Source organism: Heterocephalus glaber, unplaced genomic scaffold (assembly GCF_053883595.1).
Source record: "Heterocephalus glaber isolate CG9 unplaced genomic scaffold, H.glaber_assembly_v1.0 deba00000809, whole genome shotgun sequence".
NCBI classification, from domain to species: Eukaryota; Metazoa; Chordata; class Mammalia; order Rodentia; family Bathyergidae; genus Heterocephalus; species Heterocephalus glaber.
Window position 1 is genome coordinate 3,487,363 of NW_028258163.1, and position 19,919 is coordinate 3,507,281.

The window sequence follows — 19,919 nt, forward strand, 5'->3', positions numbered from 1 at the left end:
GCCTTGGTGAAGGGTGGGTCTAGGCCAGGAGCCACATGATAGGCCGCCCTGCATCAGGACCGCTTCCGGCAGGAAGGCCCAGCGTGAATTCTGGCTTCAGCTTGTTTTCATGCTGAAAGAATCCTCCAAGGACCATCCTGGGATCCCCCCAGGCAGGACCTCCACACTGAGCAAACCTGGCTTCCTTGGCAGCAAAGAATTTATATATCAACTCGTATGCCAAGGTGCCCGGTGTTGGGCACCGGTATCTGGAGGAACACTCACGTGCAGGACCAGCACTCTGCATCTGCCTCATCCCAGTCCCCCGTAGCACCTCACAAACAGTATCTTGTCACAGCAACACAAGATGGACTAGGACATTCCACTTCTAACCTGAAACCCAGCTGCCCCTGAGATTCTGCCCTTCAGCAGTGATTCGGAACCCTGTCTTTAAAATGGAAAAATTGTAACAACAGATGAGTATGTCTTTACCTGGTCTGGAGAGGAGGTTGCTTGTAAGCTTTCTTATGGAAACTCACTCTGCTCACATGTTCATTCAGAGAATTATTTTCTTTAGATTGCCCCCATGGTTTTAGCTTGCCTAGGTTAGGACAATGAAAAAGACAGGGGTTTTTGTTTTGTTTTTTGTTTTTGGTACCGGAGATCGAACTTGGGACCTTGCGCTTGCAAGGCAGGGGGTGGCACCTCTGAGCTAAATCCCCAATCCAAAAAGACAGTTTTAATCTTTTATTTATATTTTCAACTTTATAATGTTCATCTGTGGCTACCTGCTTCCTACATCTGCCAGTGTATTCTGCCACTGTTTTAATTTCACATTGTAAGAGAAAAATTCTTTAATTGGTTCATATTTCATTAACCACTCTAATAAGCCCTTATTTACAGAATTAGCTGGGTCAGATAATAGATACAGACGCACACAGAGATAAGGTGCTCGGGTTAGACATAATTACTGAGCAGACAAGTTTTTCTGAGTTACAGGTCCTGGTCTTGAGAAGCCAAAAGGCCATAAATAACTACAAAAAGGAACACAAAGGGAAGGGGGGTTGTGTGGCCCTAGGAAAATTGTTTGGGATAGAATGTGAACCCCAGATCCTAGGCCATGGGAGGTGGAGGGGGAGACTCCTGCGAGTTAGGAATAGAAGCGCACTCAGAGCTTCTCAACTCTGGTGTGCCCGTGTGTATGGGCACCAGGGTTAAAGCCTCGCCTTTGCTGCCTCTAGAGTCCAGTTTTTTGGGGTCAAGACAAGTAAATTCATTTCTTACTACATTCCACATATATAAACCAGATTTTCCCTCTAAAAATAAAAATATGTCATTTTAAAATCCTTAGTCATAGGAAAAAAAAGTATCTTTTTTTTTTCCCTGAGACAGGGTCTCGCTACGTAGTTCAGGCTGGTCTTGAACTTGTGGCAAACCTCCTACCTCAGCCTTCTGAGTGCTGGAATTACAGGTGTGCACCACCACGCCTGGCTAGCTTTCCAGTTCTGAGGACTGAGTGCAGGGTCTCAAGTCTTCCTCTGGGGACTGAACGCATGCTAGGCAGCCCTTCTATCACTGAGCTACATATCCCTAAACTGCATAAGAATTATGTTGTAAGGTAGCATTTTAGCTATGCAGTTTGTCATTACTGTTATCTGTATTTGGAATAGATTAAGTGGGACTGTTTTGTTGGAATTGAAACTGGGACCAGAGCTAGCCAATTCTTTCTGGGTATTTACCCAAAGGATTTTTTTTTTTTAATTTCAGTACTAGGGATGGAACCCAGGGCCTTTTTACTGAGCTACATGTCTAGCCCTTTTTCTTTTTTTTTTTTTAATTAAATTCTTTTATTGGTACATTGTAGGTATACAACACAATTACATTTCTCACTGGGAATTGTACCTTTACATGATGCATCTTGGTTCTTATTTTTTCCCCATTCCTAGCCCTCCCTTCACCCCCTCCACCCTTCCCTATTTACAAAGACTTTATTTCCATTTTTTCCATTTCTCAGCATTTTTCCTTTCCCCTGCCCCTCCCACTACCCCTACCCCTTTGGACCTTTTCTTCCTATTTTGTGTTATCGATTATTCTTTCTAATCATTGGTACATTTTAGGTATACAACATAATGACATTCATCATTGGAAATTTGCACCTTTACATAGTCTCTCTTGGTTCTTATTTTTCACCCTTGCCCAGTCCTCCCTTCAACCCCTCCATTCCTCCCTATTTACAAAGATTTTGTTCCTATTTTTCCATTTTCTCATATTAATCCCATTCCCTTCTATCCTTTCCTCTAGCCCTCCCACTTCCTTCCCCTTTGCCCCCTTTCTTCCTATTTCACATTACCTATTATACATTTAGTCCATATTTACACTTTCAGTTTCTCACACCAGAGAAACTATTTGGTATTTATACATGTGTGTCCTATTTATTTTTTATTTTGAAATAGTCTGGGAAGTCATTAAATTGCCCAGGGTGGGCCTAACTTTCCATTTTCTTATCTGGCCTCCCAGAGTGCTGGGATCGCTGGTATGGACCACCACACCCATATTCCATACAGCACTGTTCACAGTACTAGCAAGTTGTAGAATTATGCTAACAGATGAATGGGTAGCTAAAGAAAACATGGCATATTGGCCAGGGATTTAGCTCAGTGGCTGCCTGCCTGGCAAGTGCAAGGTCCTGAGTTCAATTCTCGGTACCGAAAAAGCAAAAGAAAACATGGCACACATACACAATGAAATACCATTTGGCCTTAATAAAAAAGGAAGCCTGCCGGGGATTTAGCTCAGTGGCACCATGCCTGCCTCCCAAACGCAAGGTCATGAGTTCGATTAAAAAAAAAAAAAAAGCAATTGAAGTAAGAGGCAGAGAGGGAATGTGGTTAGCAGAGGAGGGGTCAGGAGGACTGGGGAGGTGCTAGTGAGAAAATACACAATTCCAGTGAGACAGGAGGGTTATGTTCAGAGAAGTCCACTGTATAACATGATGACTTACTCTGATACACACCAGAAAATTGCTAAGAGTAGATTTCAGGTGCTCTCATTACAAATAAACGTGAGAAGAAGAAAACAGAAAAGTACAGACTCAAACAGGTATTTGCAGGGCAGTGCTCATAGTTCCATTATTCATACAAGCCGCAAGGTGGGACCCTAGCAGAGCCTTAAGTTTCTTGATTTGGACTGAAGTTTTATTACTTTTTTTGTAGTGACATTCTTTAGAAGTTATATTTTCAGTTAGTAAAAGCTTACATGAACTGGTTATTTAGTATTTGTTCAAAGGACAGCATTTCAAAGTGGCTCCATGTGGAAGGAGGGGCAGAGGACAGCTCTGGGTACTCAGGTATGGCTTCCTCTGAGTCCCCGAAATTTCTTGACATCTTCAGAGACAGATTTAATCTGAAGCCTCTTACAGGCCCTGTAGCTCAAAGCACCCCACATACCTCTGTGTGGCTCGTAGTTGAGGGGACGAGACAAACTTGCTTTGAGATCAAATACTGGTTTCTTATTGGAGACAGGAGTCTGCGTTGTCATGGCTGCCAGCTTGAATGGAGTAATCACTAAAAACAAACAGAAAACTTCAAAACACTGAAGGGCTTAATTAGGAAAAAGGACCTGCTATAGTAGTTTCTAATCAAAGTATCACTTCTCAGTCTTAAAAATCTGTAGTCCAGACACCTCAGTCCACCCCCAGTGCGACTGGAATTGGGGTAGGCCCCTGGGAGGTGAGTGGGTCTTAGATGACATTAGTACTCTCAACAGGGTCTCACAGGGCCCACTGACACTTTCTGCCACCTGAAGGTACAAGGCGGGAGGGAGTCCGAGAGCTGTAAGGGGCCTTCGCCAGACCAGACCATGCCCGCACCTTCGTCTAGACTCTGGGTCTGAGAAGGAAGCTTCCATTGTTTGAAGCCACTCAGTCTTTGCCAGTGTTTTAGCAGCCTGGACAGGCTAAGAGCATCTATATGAACAGTCTAAAGTAGATGTAGGATGGGGTGGGGGGCGTTGAAAAGCATGGGAGAAAAAAACTGAGAACAGCTAACCAGTAGATATCCCCTTAGCAGCTCCCAAATCATCTGAGTGCCATGACATTTCCTAGGGTCAGTGGGCATCTAGAACTCTGTTTAAAGAGATAACTGGGTTATTCTTCAGCTGTTTCCCTGATAGTAGACAGCCTTCCTTTAGAATTCTGTCAATCACCCTATTATCATTAACTCAAACTGACATAAAGATACCTAATGGATGAAGAGAGTCCTACCTCAGGTTGTTATTAATAAAGGTTATTCTCATTTAAGGACTTAAGTTTCTGTAAGGTACTGTGGTGCACACCTGTAATCCCAGCAATTAGGAAGCTGAGGCAGGAGGATCATAAGTTTGAGACCACCACTCTGACTAACTTGATGAGATCCTATCTCAGAAAAAAAAAAAGGCTGGGGATGCAGCTCAGTGAAAAGGTTCTGAGTTCAATCCCAGTATCCCCCCTCCCCCAAAAGTGAATTTTTGTACCGTAAAGTTAAAAATGTATCATAATGCCGGGGATTTAGCTCAGTGGTTCTGCTGCCTGCCTCAAAAGTGCAAGGCCCTGAGTTCGATCACTGGTACCAAAAAAAAAAATATATCGTAAGACTTTTTCACGATACTTTTCACTGAACTACATTACCAGACCTTTAAAAATTCTTTTTAATTTTTATTTTTTAAAATATTTTATTTTTATTGGTACAGGCTGGCCTCAAACTTGTGATCCTTCTATCTCAGCCTCCCAAGTAGCTGGGATTACAGCCATATACCACCACCCCAGCTACAAAATTTTTGCTTTTGATTTTATAGGTATGGAGAGGCTTTAAGGAAGGACAATTTCAGGAAGTTACATGGCTTAAAGATGAAACGTTTTACCAGCAGCAGCAGAATTCCCCTTGGTGGTTTTTAACGTGGGTGTCCTGAACACAGCCTGGCCTTTTGGGGTGTTCCCAGACATGGTCACATGTGGAGACTTTCTGGCTGGAGTCTTGGTCAGTGAACGCTTATGCTCATTATCTTTAGTAGCAGCTGAAAACCTAAACAGGACAGTGGAGTGCAAGATGCGAGTTCCTGTGTAAAGTTTACAAATGAAAGCACTGGAGCATCTCCAGGCAGGAAACATGTTTTTAAGAGGCTGATGGGAAGACAAATCGTGTCAATTTTCATTATTCATTACTTGTAAAACATACATTTAGAATCTTCTGATGTCTCCACTCTGGCCACTGACCTGAGAGGCAGTGTGAGGGATACAGGTGTAGACTTTGAGTTACAGTTCAGGACCTGATCCAAGAAGCCACCCCCAAGAGACACTGACACCAGGTCTGAGGGACAGGAGACTGCCCTGCCAGGGCAGTGATAAAAACCTTCCTAGAATACTGTAATATCACCCTTTCGAGCAGTCCGTAAACCGGCCCAGTCTCTACTCCTGGCAAATCGGCGTGAGTGTATTTCAGTGATTGGGAAGTGTTTTATAACTGTTAACACATCTGTCAACAGTTACCAGGCAGTGACTTATCTTCATGGTTAATGAAATAATGTTGACTCTTCAATGGACAGATTCAGTGAAATCCAGTAATGACAGATGTAAGTACAGATGTATAAATTTATTGTTGGTGGGGTCAACAGAGTGGAACTTCTGGACATATAACTAAGAGATGATCACCGGAGATTCAGCTCAGTGGCACCACGTCTGCCTTGCAAGCACAAGGTCCTGAGTTCGATCCCCGATACCGGAAAAAAAAAGGGAGTTGATGGTGATCCTGAGTCCATACTCTCATTATTACCCAAGGCTCCAGAACAGCAGTGAGACAATCACATGTATTAGGAGAGGTGCTGTGAGGTCCAGGCTGCTCTGTACATGGCTGTGAAGTAAGGCTTAGACCTTTGACCACCATTCTTTTTTTTTTTTGGTACCGGAGATCGAACTCAGGTCCTTGTGCTTGCGCAGCAGGCAGCGAAACCACTGAGCTAAATCCCCGGCCCATGACCACCATTCTTAAGTAGTATCAAATGAAATTAGGACCACAAATTATAGGTACCTCATATTCCATGCTAATTTGATAAACAGAATTCAAAACTTCAAGAAAAAAATCAGTAACAAAATGAAGATTAGCCAAATAGGTCTTATTTTTTATCCTTATCAAATTTGTGCCTAGGAAAGTTGGATCAAACAAGAAAACTGAACCTAAATGTAAAGAAAGATTAGCATTTAATCAAAACTGCTGACCTTGCTGTGGCTGATCCTTTCATTTTCTCCCTTTTTTTTGCTAACATCAGGTACACCTGAAATCATGCCCCTGGTTACAATTTGGAAATGATCTCCTTACTTGACATTCATTTTCGTCCCTGAGAGACCGGAGCGCTTGACCGATCCTTTCAGACTCACAATGCTCCGCCTGGCAGGGCCTTGGGCCTGGCCTTGTGAGCGCAGCTGGCTGGCAGGAGTGCAAGCTGCAGAGAGCCTTCCTCTTGGAGGTCTGGGTGTCATTACGCCTCGCTGACTGCCAGGCTGCTTCTGAAGGAAAGCAGAAAGAGCTTAGCCTCTTACGTGGTACCTTGTCCTTTGCAAAGTTCTTGGTTTCTCACCCACTCGGAATTTGACCTGCATCCCTTCCTCCCCTCCCCTCATCCTGTGCTGCCTGTCTGGCCCCTGCAGTTCCCCCCGCTGTGTTGCTGTGGTGGCCATTCCCTGAGAACTGTGTGACCAGAGCCTTTCCAGGCTGCCACATACCCATGTATTTTCTAACTAGAAAGAATGTGGCCAAACAGTCCCTTGTAGGTCTAGGCATGGGACCTCTCAGAGTGTGATACACAGTTTTAAAATATAAGCTTAAAGAAGAACCTACTACAGATTAAGCATGTACAATCTACAAATGATTCTACCTACTCCCTTGCCCCACCCACTCCCTTGCAATAGCATTTTAAAGTTCTTAAAAATACCCCCCTCCCCATAAAAAAATGGAAGAGAGGGAAAGAAATGCTCACTTTTAGTATATGTGCTGCCGAAGCGAGCACATGAAATGCTCACTTTTGACATAGCTGTGAAGGGCTGCACTTAGGTTATCTGTTTTTGGGTACCAGGGATCGAATTCTGGACCTTGAGCTTGCGAGGCAGGCAGTGGAACCACTGAGCTAAATCCCTGGCCCTAGGTTATCATTTTTAGATATCATTAAGGCAAAAGAATAAATGAGGGCCGGGTGTGGTGGCGGACACCTGCAATCCCAGCCCTTGGGAGCCTGAGGCAGAAGGAACACTCTGATTTCGAGTCCAGCCCGGGCTACATAGTGAGTTCAAGGCCAGCTTGGACTACATAGCAAGACTGTGTCTCAACCCTGTCACTGGGCCAGGGATTTAGCTCAGTGGTTCCAGCGCCTGCCTTGAAATTGAAAGCACAAGGTCCCGGATTCAATCCCCGCCCCCCGCAAAAAACCCCACCCTGTCACTACAGGTATGTATTGCAAACATTTTAATAAAAATTTTTTATCATTTAAGCAGTTGTTCTGGTCTTAACTTTAGCTGCAAAATTAAGTCCTCCCTACCGCATAATAAGGAATACTTGACTGTCCATCAGGGACTTAACAAATCAGCTTCCTGGTAGGGGACAGGAGAGCCCTGCTCCCAGGCACCTGTGCAGGTAGCTCACACCTGTGTGGAAAGAGTAGCTGTGTCTTCTTGTCATACACTGGTCTTTGAACCTCTTGTACCGTGTACAACCCTGGATGTAATGATACCTAGCCCTTCTTAATATGTTAGGCCGCCTAACTATGGATACACTGAATACCTTTAGATTTTCCATCCATGCTGTTAGAGCAGTCATAAGGCATGGAGACATTTAACAACATGGCTTGGCTTTGTTGCTGTTAGCAAGTTGATGGTATCTTTGTTTTTGGTTTGTTCACTTTTTGGTACCGGGGATCGAACTTGGGTCCTTGCGCTTGGGAGGCAGGTGGCGGAACCACTGAGCTAAATCCCCGGCCCTAATGGTATTTTTAAGTAATAGTGATTTTTATAAATACTGTTGAATTAAAATGAACATTTGTTCTTTTAATTAGGCTTCTCACCGAAAAGCTTATGTACTGTACTTTAAAAGCAAGCACTTTGGGACTGGGGATTTAGCTCAGTGGTTCTACCTCCTGCTTTGCAAGCGCAAGGACCTGAGTTCAATCCCTGGTACCAAAAAAAAAAAAAAAAAAAAGAAACCCAAAAGCTACCACTTTATCAGTCTGGGCTCCAACTCACAACTCAGCTGTGTAGCCCAGCTGGCCTCAAACTAGTGAGATCCTCCTGCCTCAGCCTCCCAAGTGCCAGAATACCCAGCTTCTTTGCCACTTTTAAATGGATCTTATACTGTTTCCTGTTATATTTAAATACTACAAACTGCCTTAAATGCTTTTTTGACAAGTAGGTTTTCTATCTTACTAAATTCCAAACTAAGTGTTTCTCAGCCCTCTATTTGGTACCCTCTTAACCCCAGATACCAATAACAGCAACTTCCTAGGATGCATCAGCTCACTGCCGACTCAACCAGGCTGCCTGCATCACCTCCCCTTACCGAAGAGGGCACTGAGCCCAGCAGGGCCTGGCCCACAAACCCCAGGGAGGTGTTACCACAGACACCCTTTGGGAGCCACTGTGAGTGGGGTGACAGGAAGGACGACAGCTCTAGCCATACTCAGTCCGTCCTTGATGCATGGTAGGCAAAATGTCAGGGAAAAGAGAACTGGTGGCCACTTTGGAATTGCCTTCTTGTGGTGAGGGTACTTTATTTCATCCTGAGAGTTTTGACAATTTCAAGATACAGATGTTAAACCCACACAAAATGCTCCTTTGGGGAGAATCCCACACAGTTGGCTGTATTAAGTGGGGTATTACATGGCTTCAAAATTAATACCAAACGATTTAGTCCCACTAAGAACATGAATTTCATCTGCATACCTTCAGTTCATGAGATGAGTGGAGTTTCTTTCTTCTCTTAATATATTCATCAATGGACTCCATTTCCTTAAAATGAGCCTCATGGAGCTTTTTAAAGTCTAGAATATTTCCCCAAAATATGAAAATTAAGACAATCCATTCAGTTGCTTGCCTGGATTTTTCTGTTCACATTTTTTTTTCATCCCTGACAATCACCTTTATTTTTTAATTTAATTAATTTATTTATTTTTGAGACAGAGTCTTACTATGTAGTTCAGGCAGGCCCTGAACTCACTTATGTAGCCCAGGCTGGCTACAAACTTGCAGCGATCTTCCTGCCTCAGCTTCCTGAGTGCTGGGACTACAGGCATACACCATCATGGCCTTCGACATTCAACTTTAATACCTAGCTCCTAAAACTTTAATTTCAAAGCATGTAGTTTTTAGACATTCAAATGGCCAGGGATATTCATCCTATAGATTATTAAACATTCACCATTTCCCCAGAGTCCATTTCTCTGTCAGCCTGGTTTAGTCTGAAGGAGAAGAGTAACAGATTGTCTTGTCCTACTAACCAATTAGTTAAATGGCTTTCATTTAATCATCACCAATTTGATGGGGATCGAAACCAGGGCCTCCTGCATGCTAAACACATATTTTTATGACTAAGGTACAATCCCCAGTTCCTCAAATTTGGTACTTCATAATGCTTAGAAAGCTGTATGCTAAGGATTGACAAACTTTCTGTTCATGGGCACAGAGTGAGGATTTTAGGCTTTGTGGCCACATATAGTATGCCTCTGTCTCATCGTTTAAGTGATTTAAAAGTGTGAAAAGCATTGTTAGCTCAAGAGATACAAGACTAACCAAGGCAGGTAGGCAGGAGTTTGCTGACCACTACTCTATGCTATTTATATAAACATTTCTTTTTTTAATTTTTTTTGTACCGGGTATCGAACTTGGGTCCTTGCGCTTGCGAGGCAGGCGACGGAACCACTGGGCTAAATCCCCGGCCCTATATAAACATTTCTAAATATGATAAGTATTCTAACATCTAAAAATATACAATAGTCAACATTGAATGTACCAGGCATTGTTCCACCTGTACAAGCTAGAGAAGATTTACATATTCAAAAATGGAGTCCCTTAGATTTATTAGAAACTTAGTACGTGGTGGGCACTGTGTCAAATACTTCGTAGACATTTACTCATCAGATATTTGCTGACAGCCTGGTACATGCTATTGGCTGTGCTAGGTAACTGGTGACAGAAAAGAGACTCTCAATTAATCTACTTATCAACCTGATGAAACAGGTAGTACAATCATTTCTACTTTACACTGAGGAAGTTGGATTACTGAGAATAAGTTGCCTAAGATCTCAAAGCTTGAAATGAAGAACTGTAGAAGGTAAATCATGGAAACAACCCAAATGCCCATCAACTGGAGACTGGATAAAGAAAATGTGGGTTTTTTTTTTATAAAATGGAGTACTACTCAGCCATAAACAATGAGAAATTAGAGACACTTATAGCTAAATGGATGCACATTGAGGCGATACTCTTAAGTGAAATAAATAGGACACACAGGTATAAATACCGAATAGTTTCTCTAGTGTGAGAAACTGAAAGTGTAAATAAGGACTAAAAGGTATAATAGATAATGTGAAATAGGAAGAAAAGGGGCAAAGGGGAAGGGGAAGTGGGAGGGGTAGGGGAAAGGAAAGAAGGGAATGGAGTATGAGAAAAAGAAAAAATGGAAACAAAGTCTTTGTAAATAGGGGTGGAGGGGTTGAATGGAGGGCAGGGGAAGGGGAAAAAATAAGAACCAAGATGGATTATGTAAAGGTGCAAATTTCCAGTGATGAATGTCATTATATTGTATACCTAAAATGTACCAACAAAATTAATTAAAAAAAAGTTAGCCTTGGTTCCAGCCTCTGAGCTTTCAGCTGGTACCCTCCAAGAACTTTCCCACACTAGTCAGAAGTGGGCCAGCCACGACCTGGTGTTTCTTTGTGTACAAGACTTACTTGGAGTAGTGACTGCAGTTCTTTTCCTGTTCCCAAGTTTGGAAAACCCATCTGTACACTGAGAATTTCTTTTTGAAGGTTCCTTTGAATCTTCATCATCTAAAGCCAAAGATACAGAAATAATAAACATTTTTCCATTAAGCTTTTTTTTTTGTTTTGTTTTTGGAGACATGGTCTTGCTATGTAGTTTAAGCTGGTCTTTAATTCTCAGCAGTCCTCCTGCCTCAGCCTCCCGAGGGGTGGGATTGCAGGTGTATGCCATCATATCCAGCTCCAAGCATTGTTAACTTGAATAATGAAGAATTTTTTTTTTCTTTACTTTTGTTTTTTTGGTACCGGGGATCAAACTCAGGTCCTTGTGCTTGCGCAGCAGGCGATGAAACCACTGAGCTAAATCCCCGGCCAAATAATGAAGAATTTTTTAAAAAAATTCTAAGAAACATTTGTAAACTGGAAATGGTGCACGCTTGAAATCTTAGCACTCTAGGAGGCTGAAGCAGGAAGATTTTAAGTTTGAGCCCAGCCTGGACAATGTGGTGACTTAAGGAGATCGTGTATCAAAATAAAAAACGGGGGCTGGGGATTTAGCTCAGTGGTTTCACTGCCTGCTCTGCAAGCACAAGGACCTGAGTTCAATACCCAGTACCAAAAAAACAGGGTGGGGATGTAGCTCAGTTTGAGGGCCCTGAGTTCAATGCCCAGTACCCCTTTATCCCAATATACACACACAAAAAAGAAAAAATTTAAAAGGTTAGTTACAAGGTTTACTATGAAAAAATACCAATGAACCTTTTATATTCTGTACATTTATGTAAGAAAATTCTTGTTTAAGAAAATACATTAAAAAAGAAAAAAGAAGGGCCAGGGACTTAGCTCAGTGTTTCTGCCAGCTGCCTCGCAAGTGCAAGGTCCCGAGTTCATCCCCAGTACCAACAAAACAAAACAAAACACACAAAAAAAGTTCATTTCTTCTCTTAGAAATTAAATAACATGGTTGCATTTAATCTTCCAAACTGCCTGTGTTTCAAGGGATGAACCTGACTGGCTCATCCTCTTTTTATCCAAGGAAGAGAAACTAAGTCCTAGAGACCTTCGCTGTCAGCTGTCATAGTGCATCTTGCTTTAAATCACAATTTAAAAATGGGTCTATGCCAGGCATGGTGGTGCACACCTGAAATCCCAGCACTCTGACAGGCTGAGGCAGGAGGACTGCAAGTTCAAGCACAGCCTGGGCAACTTAGCTAGTTAGTAAGACCTTGTCTCAAAATTAAAAAATTAAGGGCCAGGGATTTAGCTCAGTGGTTTCGCTGCCTGCTGCACAAACGCAAGGACCCGAGTTCGATCCCTGGTACCAAAAAAAAAGACATAAAATTAAAAAGAGCTGGGGATGTAGCTCAGTGCAAGAGCCCTGGGTTCAATCCCCAGGACCACACACATAAAAAACAAGCATTGATATACATGAGTCAAAATGGTAGGGAGGGGCAGGTGTTAAACTAGGCTGGGGGAGTAGCACAGAGGTATATAGACCCGTAGTGTGGCTGGCCCGGGGTTCCATCCCTAAATTCTCCCGCTAAAAAGAGAAGAAAAACAAAATAACTCAGCAGATTCCCATGCTCTGCAGTTGGGTAGAGGGCTAGTGAGACAAAATGAAAGCGGGCCGGGATTTAGCTCAGTGGTTCCGCCGCCTGCCTCACAAGCACAAGGGCCCAAGTTCGATCCCCTGTACCAAAAAAAAAAAAAAATGAAGGCTCTCCTGTCACCAAGGAAGGATCAATGTCCCTGTGGTTTCCAGCCATCACTCTTTCTGTCTCCCTTTTTTGCTGTTATAGAGCCTCCTTACGTAGTCCAGGCTGATCTTAGATGCAGTGTGGTGGCAGAGGCAGAGTTCAGAGAGGTGCGCTGCAGGCCAAGGAGCACCAGGTAGCAACAGCCCCACCAGGCAGAAGAGGTGAGGAAGGTACCAGGGGCTTGCTGCCACCTTGGTTTGGACTTTGGGGTCCCCGAACTGAGACAGAATCTGTCTCTGTTGTTTTAAGCTGCCCAATTGGTGGTACTTTGCTACATAAGGAAATTAGGCACAGGGACTCCCTGGCAATTTTTTAATGTCTTGACATACCATTTATTTTATTTTTTTCTGAGGAAACTGCATGCTCATCTCACGGCTCTTGTCTGGTAGAGGAGGAATTTTTCCAGTACTTCTGAGATCCCAGTTTTCCTGCCCTTCTTGATTCTCCAATTCGGTGAGATGACTTAGGGTAACCTCAGAATGATCCTGCTACAAATTTTAAAAGGAAATAAATAAAAAATAAGAAGTAATCACTGCCTTCTAAAGATAGGTACCAAAGGGCTGGGGATGTAGCTCAGTGGTTTTGCCACCTGCTGTGCAAGCGCAAGGACCCGAGTTCGATCCCCGGTACCAAAAAATAAATAAATAAATAAATAAAATAAGATAGGTACCAAAATGAGGAGGAAAAAAGGATTAAAAGAAGAAAAATAAGAGAGTAAGACTTCAGAGTGGTGGCTTTGATTCTTGGTGTCACCCAGTGTCATGAGAATGTGAATTTGGGAAAAGAACATCCTAGGGAACATTAGAAGGAATGGAAAGCTTCCTTCTCTTACCTATGATACAAGACCTAGGTAGTCTGCTGACCAAGGGATGATGTGAGGTGACAAAATAAGACATTAGGACTGTGCCTGGTAAAAGTTACATGTGCATGAAACAGACTGCCCAAAATGAAGTGTAGAAGCCCACAGTCATGTTACCACACTGCTGAAAGAGTAAGAAGGACTGGGGCAGGGGCGAGAGACAGGAAAAGAGAATTTTTTTATTTTTGAGACAGGGTCTGGCTATGCAGTTCAGGCTGGCCTCAAAATTGCAACAATCTTCCTGTCTCAGCCTCCTGAGTGCTGAGATTCCAGGTGTGAACCACCATGCCAAGCAAAAAGAACTTTTGGGCCGGGGATTTAGCTCAGTGGTTCTGGCGCCTGCCACGCAAGCGCAAGGTCCCAAGTTCGATCCCCGGTACCAAAAGAAAAAAAAAAAGAGAGAGAACTTTAAAACTACTCTTTAGAATGCGGGATTTAGCTCAGTGGTTCCACCACCTGCCTTGAAAGTGCAAGGTCCCGAGTTTGATCCCCGGTACCAAAAAAAATAAAACTACACTTTTGTAAATGAGAAAGGGATCCAGAGGTGGAGGAAGGGGAATGGAAGGGAAATAAAAAGAATCAAGATATGCCAGGGATTTAGCTCAGTGGCACTGCGCGTGCCTTGCAAGCACAAGGTTCTAAGTTCGATTCCCGGTACCAAAAAAAAAAGAATCAAGATATGTTGAGTACATACATGTACCTACTCCCTAAGATGAATGTAAACAATATGTACTGCAAATATGTACTAATAAAAAAAATTTTTAAACACATTCCATGTTGGTTTTTCCTTATTTACTTCACCTCTGTTTAGTGAACACTTAATGAACATCCACATTTACTTAACAAATATTTAATTTACACTAAATATTTAGTCACTGTTTCCCCAGTGCTCAGGCCCAGACATACTAATGAGGCATGACATGTCTGTGCTTTCCAGCTATCGAGGACACAGTACTCTTCCAAAACCCGGCATCACAGGGAGATCAACAAGCAAAGCCAGCCAAGAAGGTACCAGTGTTGGCACAGGGTGTAACTTTTGTTCAGATTCCAAATCCCGTTCACCTGGGAGGCAGGGTCCCCCTGGACTGTCTTGCCCCGCCTCCTTGTTTTGGTGATGTGGTCCACTGGCTCCACCGCAGCTTGTTCCTCACTGTCAATCTGTACCTCAGTCTCCTCACAGGAGGGTGTAAAAGCATGACTTTCATTCTGAAAAGAGAGACATTAATCCACCATGTCCTATATATAGAGTTACAATGCTCAGAAAGAACCGGAATTTAAACAGAATGAAAATCATATTACAAGCTGGGCATAGCAGAACAGCCAGTAATCCCAGCACTTGGGAAGCCTGAGCCAGAAAGGACTGCAAATTCAAGCACAGCCAGCACAATTTAGCATATTAGTGAGACTCTGTGTCAAAATAAAAGATAAAAATCCCAAACAGACCTGTTTATATAAGAAATCACTGGTAACAGTTGCCCTTAGTGAGGAAGGTTGTGCTCATTATTCAACATACAATGCTAATTAGCTATGTTTTTTATATTCTTGGTGAAAAGAAAGCTTACCCATTCTTTCACCCTAAAATGAAATCTGGCTGGGGATTTAGCTGAGTGGCACCACACCTACCTCACAAGTGCAAGGTCCTGAGTTTGATCCTCAGTACTGAAAAATAAATAAATTAATAATAATAAAAAAGAGCTGAGGAAAAATGAAATCTGAGAGATGAAAGATTTAAATGAAAAACTAGAAAAGCATTAGCAAAAAAGAAAAATAGGCAAATCTATTATTCTGACCGTGAAGGCCTTCTAAGCATCCTAGAAACGAAAGAGTTGATTTTGATGTTTGTATTTTTCTTTTCTTTTTGGTACCGGGGATCAAACTCAGGACCTTGCACTTGTGAGGCAAGTGCGGTGCCACTGAGCTAAATCCCTGGCCCATGATGTTTGTATTTTTCTTAAGTAAACTCTAGTTTTTCGTTTGTTTGGGTTTTTTGGTACCAGGGATCAAACTCAGGACCTTGTACTTGTGAGGCAGGCAGCAGAACCACTGAGCTAAATCCTCAGCCCAAACTCCAGTTTTTTAAAATTAACTCATATCTATATCCATATATCCTTTTAAAAAAAAAACTTCAAATGCATGTGAATGCCCTGGGTTTGATCCCTAGCACAAAAATACAAAACAAACAAAAACCCTAAACAATCAAACAACCCAATACTAAAGAACAGATTACAGTGAAAAGCAAATTGCTCTTTTTAAGGCTTAGTTCAAGTGGCTATTTATATATCATTAGGTATTTTTTGTTGGCATATTTATATTCTCAATAGCTCAGTGCCTGTAATGTGTTAAAATTTGTACTGCTCACTCACACTATTAAATAGATTTACAGCTTTGTTTCTTTTTTCATTTTTTGCAACAGGTCTTAGTATACAGTCTTGACAGGCATTGAATTTGCCATTTGACCAGGTTGGCCTTGAACTCACAATGATCCTACTGCCTCAGCTTCCCAAGTGCTGGGATTTGTGGTGTGTGCCATCGAACCTTGTTTGTAGCTTCCCATCGACCTTTTTCACCCCTAGTCCTGGGGATTGATCCCAGGGCCTTCACACTGAGCCCCACTCCCCACAGCTTTGTTTAAAATTTTGAAACAGGGTCTCACTAAATCACTAATTTGCCTAGGTTGAGAGCCAGTCATTTAATTTCCTTCCAGAGAAATCTTCCAAGATTTTAGAGGGTACTCTACTCATGGAAGAAAGGGGAGGCTGCTTTTCTGTCTTGATTTTCAGTCCATTTCATGTGGACTCCATCCCCTGATAGTCTGTTTAGTTGGTCTAGGGTTTGGTGAGGTCTACACATCCATATTTTTTAAAGCTCCTCAAATGATTCTCCCATATGCCATATTTTCCCAAAAATAAGACCAGGTCTTAAATTAATTTTGGTTCCAAAAGACACAATAGGGCTTACTTTCAGGGGATGTCTTATTTTTTTCATGCACAATAATCTACACTTACTCATTTACAACAATCTGTATTTATTCATGTACAAAAACTGACATTTATTCAAATATAATCATGTCATCATCTTGTGGAACACACCCATAACTCTCCAAACCCCAAATTCCAGCCTGAATTTCTTGCGACTCCATTTCCTGTAAAACCTCTGGCCCCACTCTCTCATGTCCAGCAATAGAGCCCTCCGTAAATGAGCACTTCCTGTCCATGTAGCCTGCTCCTAGTGCAGTGACAACACAGCTGTCAGTGATTTTATCCCATGACACCTGCATCCGAGTCACAACTTCCTGCAGGCTGGGCTTCACAGAGTTTCCATGTGATTAAGTGTGAATTGAAGACTTACGAGACAAGAGTAGCAACAAAAATGACATTAAGAATGGTGGTCCAGGGGCTGGGGATTTAGCTCAGTGGTTCTGCTGCCTGCCCTGCAAGCGCAAGGTCCCAAGTTCGATCCCCCGTACCAAAAAAAAAAAAAGAATGATGGTTCAGGGCTGGGGATTTAGCTCAGTGGTGGCACCATGCCTACCTGGCAAGTGCAAGGTCCCAAGTATGGGGTGGGGGGGGTGGGGGGGAGATGATGATGATGATGATGATGGTCCACACAAAAGCAATGAAAAATTGCAGGCATCAAAATTCAGAAAACTGCCTGGTGCGGTTGTGCACACCTGTAATCCCAGCACTGAAGAGGCTGAGGCAGGAGGATCAGTGCAAGTCTGAGGCCAGCCTGCGCTGCATGAGTTCAAGGCCAGCCTGAACTACATAGCAAGGCCTTGTCTCAAAAAAAAAAATCAGAAAACATTTATTTCACACGACTACATTAAGTACATCTGTTACAACACATGCCGCATTGAATTGTGAAAAGTCGTATTAGACACGCCACATCCATTCACTGTCAAGTTAAATGTTATTCGTGCGTTGTCTGTGCTCCAGTTGGTCACTCAGCAGTAAGTCTTGAGTCCAAAGGCGCCTGCTTGGGACTTCACTGAATTATAATTTATCACTTATTTTAAGTAGTAATGTCAATATTATTTATACTTAATTATATATTAATATTATTATTTTATAATTCAATACATCTGTCATGCATTGCAAGTACTCAATGCATCCATCTGACTGATGATCTTAACTGGGCCTTATTTTGGGGAGCTGGCTTATATTATAAGCATCCTGGAAATCATACTAGGGCTTATTTTCCAGTCAGATTTGATTTTCGGAGAAATAAGGTTGAGAACTACAATATTAAACAAATACATTGTGAGTAAAATAATAAAGATGCTTAAAATGTGGAAGGCTTTAGATAGAGGTGAAGTACTGTAGATGTGATGCAAGGCCCAAGAGAAGCCCTAGGAAATGGGTGACTAAGGAAGCACAGGAGCTAAGGGGCCTAGAGTTGAGCACAGAGGCAAGGCTGTGGAACAGACATCATGATGGGCTTTTGAACGCTCCCCAAACAAGGCGGTGGCGCACACCTGTCATCCTAGCACTTGGGAGATCGAGGTAGGAGGATTGCTGTGAGTTCAAGGCCAGCCTGGGCTACATATCAAGAGCCCATCTCAAAAAAAAAAAAAAAAAGAAAGATGACTACACGGGGAACCCAGAAAACAACTCAGAGATCAACAGATAAAGGATGAGAAGAGGTGAGCAAAATTTCAAAAGAGAGAAGATTTTCTCAAGAGTGGAAAGATGCTATCTGGACACCACTTTCCAGGGAAGAAAGTAAAAGAACAAACACTTTCCGTGGTAAGAGTGGTACCGTTGGGTTCTACATATTGCTGGGACATGTAAGGACACTTTTAAATGACTTATCATCCTTGCCCCATCCCACATCAGCACAGGTCCTAGGCCAATTATTAGGACCGGTCCTTCCACTGGTTTCAATATCAATGACATGAATCCCTGAGGCATCGTGTTTTAATCCCATGTACCTCCCCATGGTGTGTCAGCCTGGCCATCTGAGAACAGCCAGGGAGCAGCAGTGCGTGCCTTCCTGAAGCGAGCTTCCTTTCTTCTGACGGACTTGTCTGAGGCACACATGGCCCACAGGAGGGAAACTCTAGCACACAGTAACCTACACCCAGACGGGCTCTAACTTGTGGATGTAAGGCTGGCTTGCAGTGAGAGGAGGGCCTCCATGCTTCAGTGTGACTCCACCCACACAGAAGCCACAGCCATGCAATCCCCAGGCAATGATCTGGAGATCCCAAAGCTCACACATATCTATCCTGGGTAAGATTAATGAAGTCTTTTCCATAAATTTGGACTTGGCTAATTTGTTTTCGTATCCCTAAATTCCCTTAATTCTCTTGATTTACGCAAGGGTTTTCTATATCAGGTCATCCATCAAAGATCATTACCAGATTTATCACTTAGGAATCCTACATCTGACCGAACTTTTACTATTACCCCGCTCAAAATGGAATAGCTCCAGATGTTGAATTTGAAATAATACATCATTTAGATCCCCAGCACTACAAAAAACAAAGCCTTGCATATGCCAGGCAAGTGCCCTACCCCAAAGTTTTGAAATGTCTATAAAGTGGAATATAGAGCTACAGAGACTACAAAGACAGGGCGAAGTTTGATTTTCAGCTCACGTTTATATTTACCTTCATTTCCAGGTGTTTTCTTTGGTACTGGGGATTGAACTCCGGTCCTTGCGCTTGCACAGCAGGCAGTGAAACCACTGAGCTAAATCCCCGGCCCTATTTCCAGATATATAACCGATCTCTCCAATGCCCCAAAGTTCTAAGGGCTTGCAACATTTTCCTCAATTTCAAGTCAGGAATCTTGCCCACTGCTCCATTTACGTGTCACGCTGTATTAAGATTGTGGTGTGGTTCTCAAACAGCCATGACAACTCTGGATTTTTAATTCAGCAGAGTACATACATTTTCCTTTCTTTTTTTTTTGGTACTGGGGATCGAGCTCGGGACCTTGTGCTTGGGAGGTAGGCAGGAGCACCACTGAGCTAAATCCCGGCACAATTTCCATTTTGAAAAAGGGAATTTGAATTTTTCAAGGTCAAGTAAAGAAAGGAGAGTAGCCAGGGTCTGACTTCAAATCGAGTTCACTCCCTATTAGTCATGGTATCTCTCACACCATTTGGCATCTAGTAAATAACTTCTGCGACTGTATAAGGACATCTGCCACAAGCTGTCTCAGCATTTGTAACAAATAATTATCAAAAGATTCAGTCCGAGGCACTATCATCAGTAATGATTTGTTTGTTAACAAGCAGCATGTCTTGATTTAAATCATCACTAACTGGTATTAATAGTTCATTAACCAAAGATGATTATTTTACTATAGGTAATAATAAAAAAT

The 19,919-nt window shown here is 42.6% G+C and overlaps 2 protein-coding genes across 5 annotated transcripts in view; one reads left to right on the forward strand and one right to left on the reverse strand.

Annotated features, from left to right (window-relative positions):
• Ndufaf1 (NADH:ubiquinone oxidoreductase complex assembly factor 1) overlaps nucleotides 1-8,216 on the forward strand; it is a 28,846-nt gene extending 20,630 nt beyond the window's left edge. The window contains exons 5-6 of one of the 4 annotated variants that reach the window (XM_021241860.2): nucleotides 5,497-5,583; nucleotides 6,277-8,216. In XM_021241860.2, the coding sequence (XP_021097519.1) occupies nucleotides 5,497-5,535 (39 nt within the window). In that variant the 3' untranslated portion in view covers nucleotides 5,536-5,583; nucleotides 6,277-8,216. Of the gene's footprint in view, nucleotides 1-4,809; nucleotides 4,933-5,496 lie in introns of those variants that run through there. The other 3 variants (XM_004861602.4, XM_004861601.3, XM_087207446.1) reach the window with 3 other exon arrangements.
• Nusap1 (nucleolar and spindle associated protein 1) overlaps nucleotides 1-19,919 on the reverse strand; it is a 29,181-nt gene that overhangs the window by 1,238 nt on the left and 8,024 nt on the right. Inside the window, 9 exon segments of the mRNA XM_021241856.2 lie at nucleotides 472-580; nucleotides 3,426-3,542; nucleotides 4,876-5,036; nucleotides 6,327-6,514; nucleotides 8,936-9,033; nucleotides 10,945-11,043; nucleotides 13,061-13,102; nucleotides 13,105-13,216; nucleotides 14,653-14,796. Of these exon segments, the coding sequence (XP_021097515.2) occupies nucleotides 472-580; nucleotides 3,426-3,542; nucleotides 4,876-5,036; nucleotides 6,327-6,514; nucleotides 8,936-9,033; nucleotides 10,945-11,043; nucleotides 13,061-13,102; nucleotides 13,105-13,216; nucleotides 14,653-14,796 (1,070 nt within the window).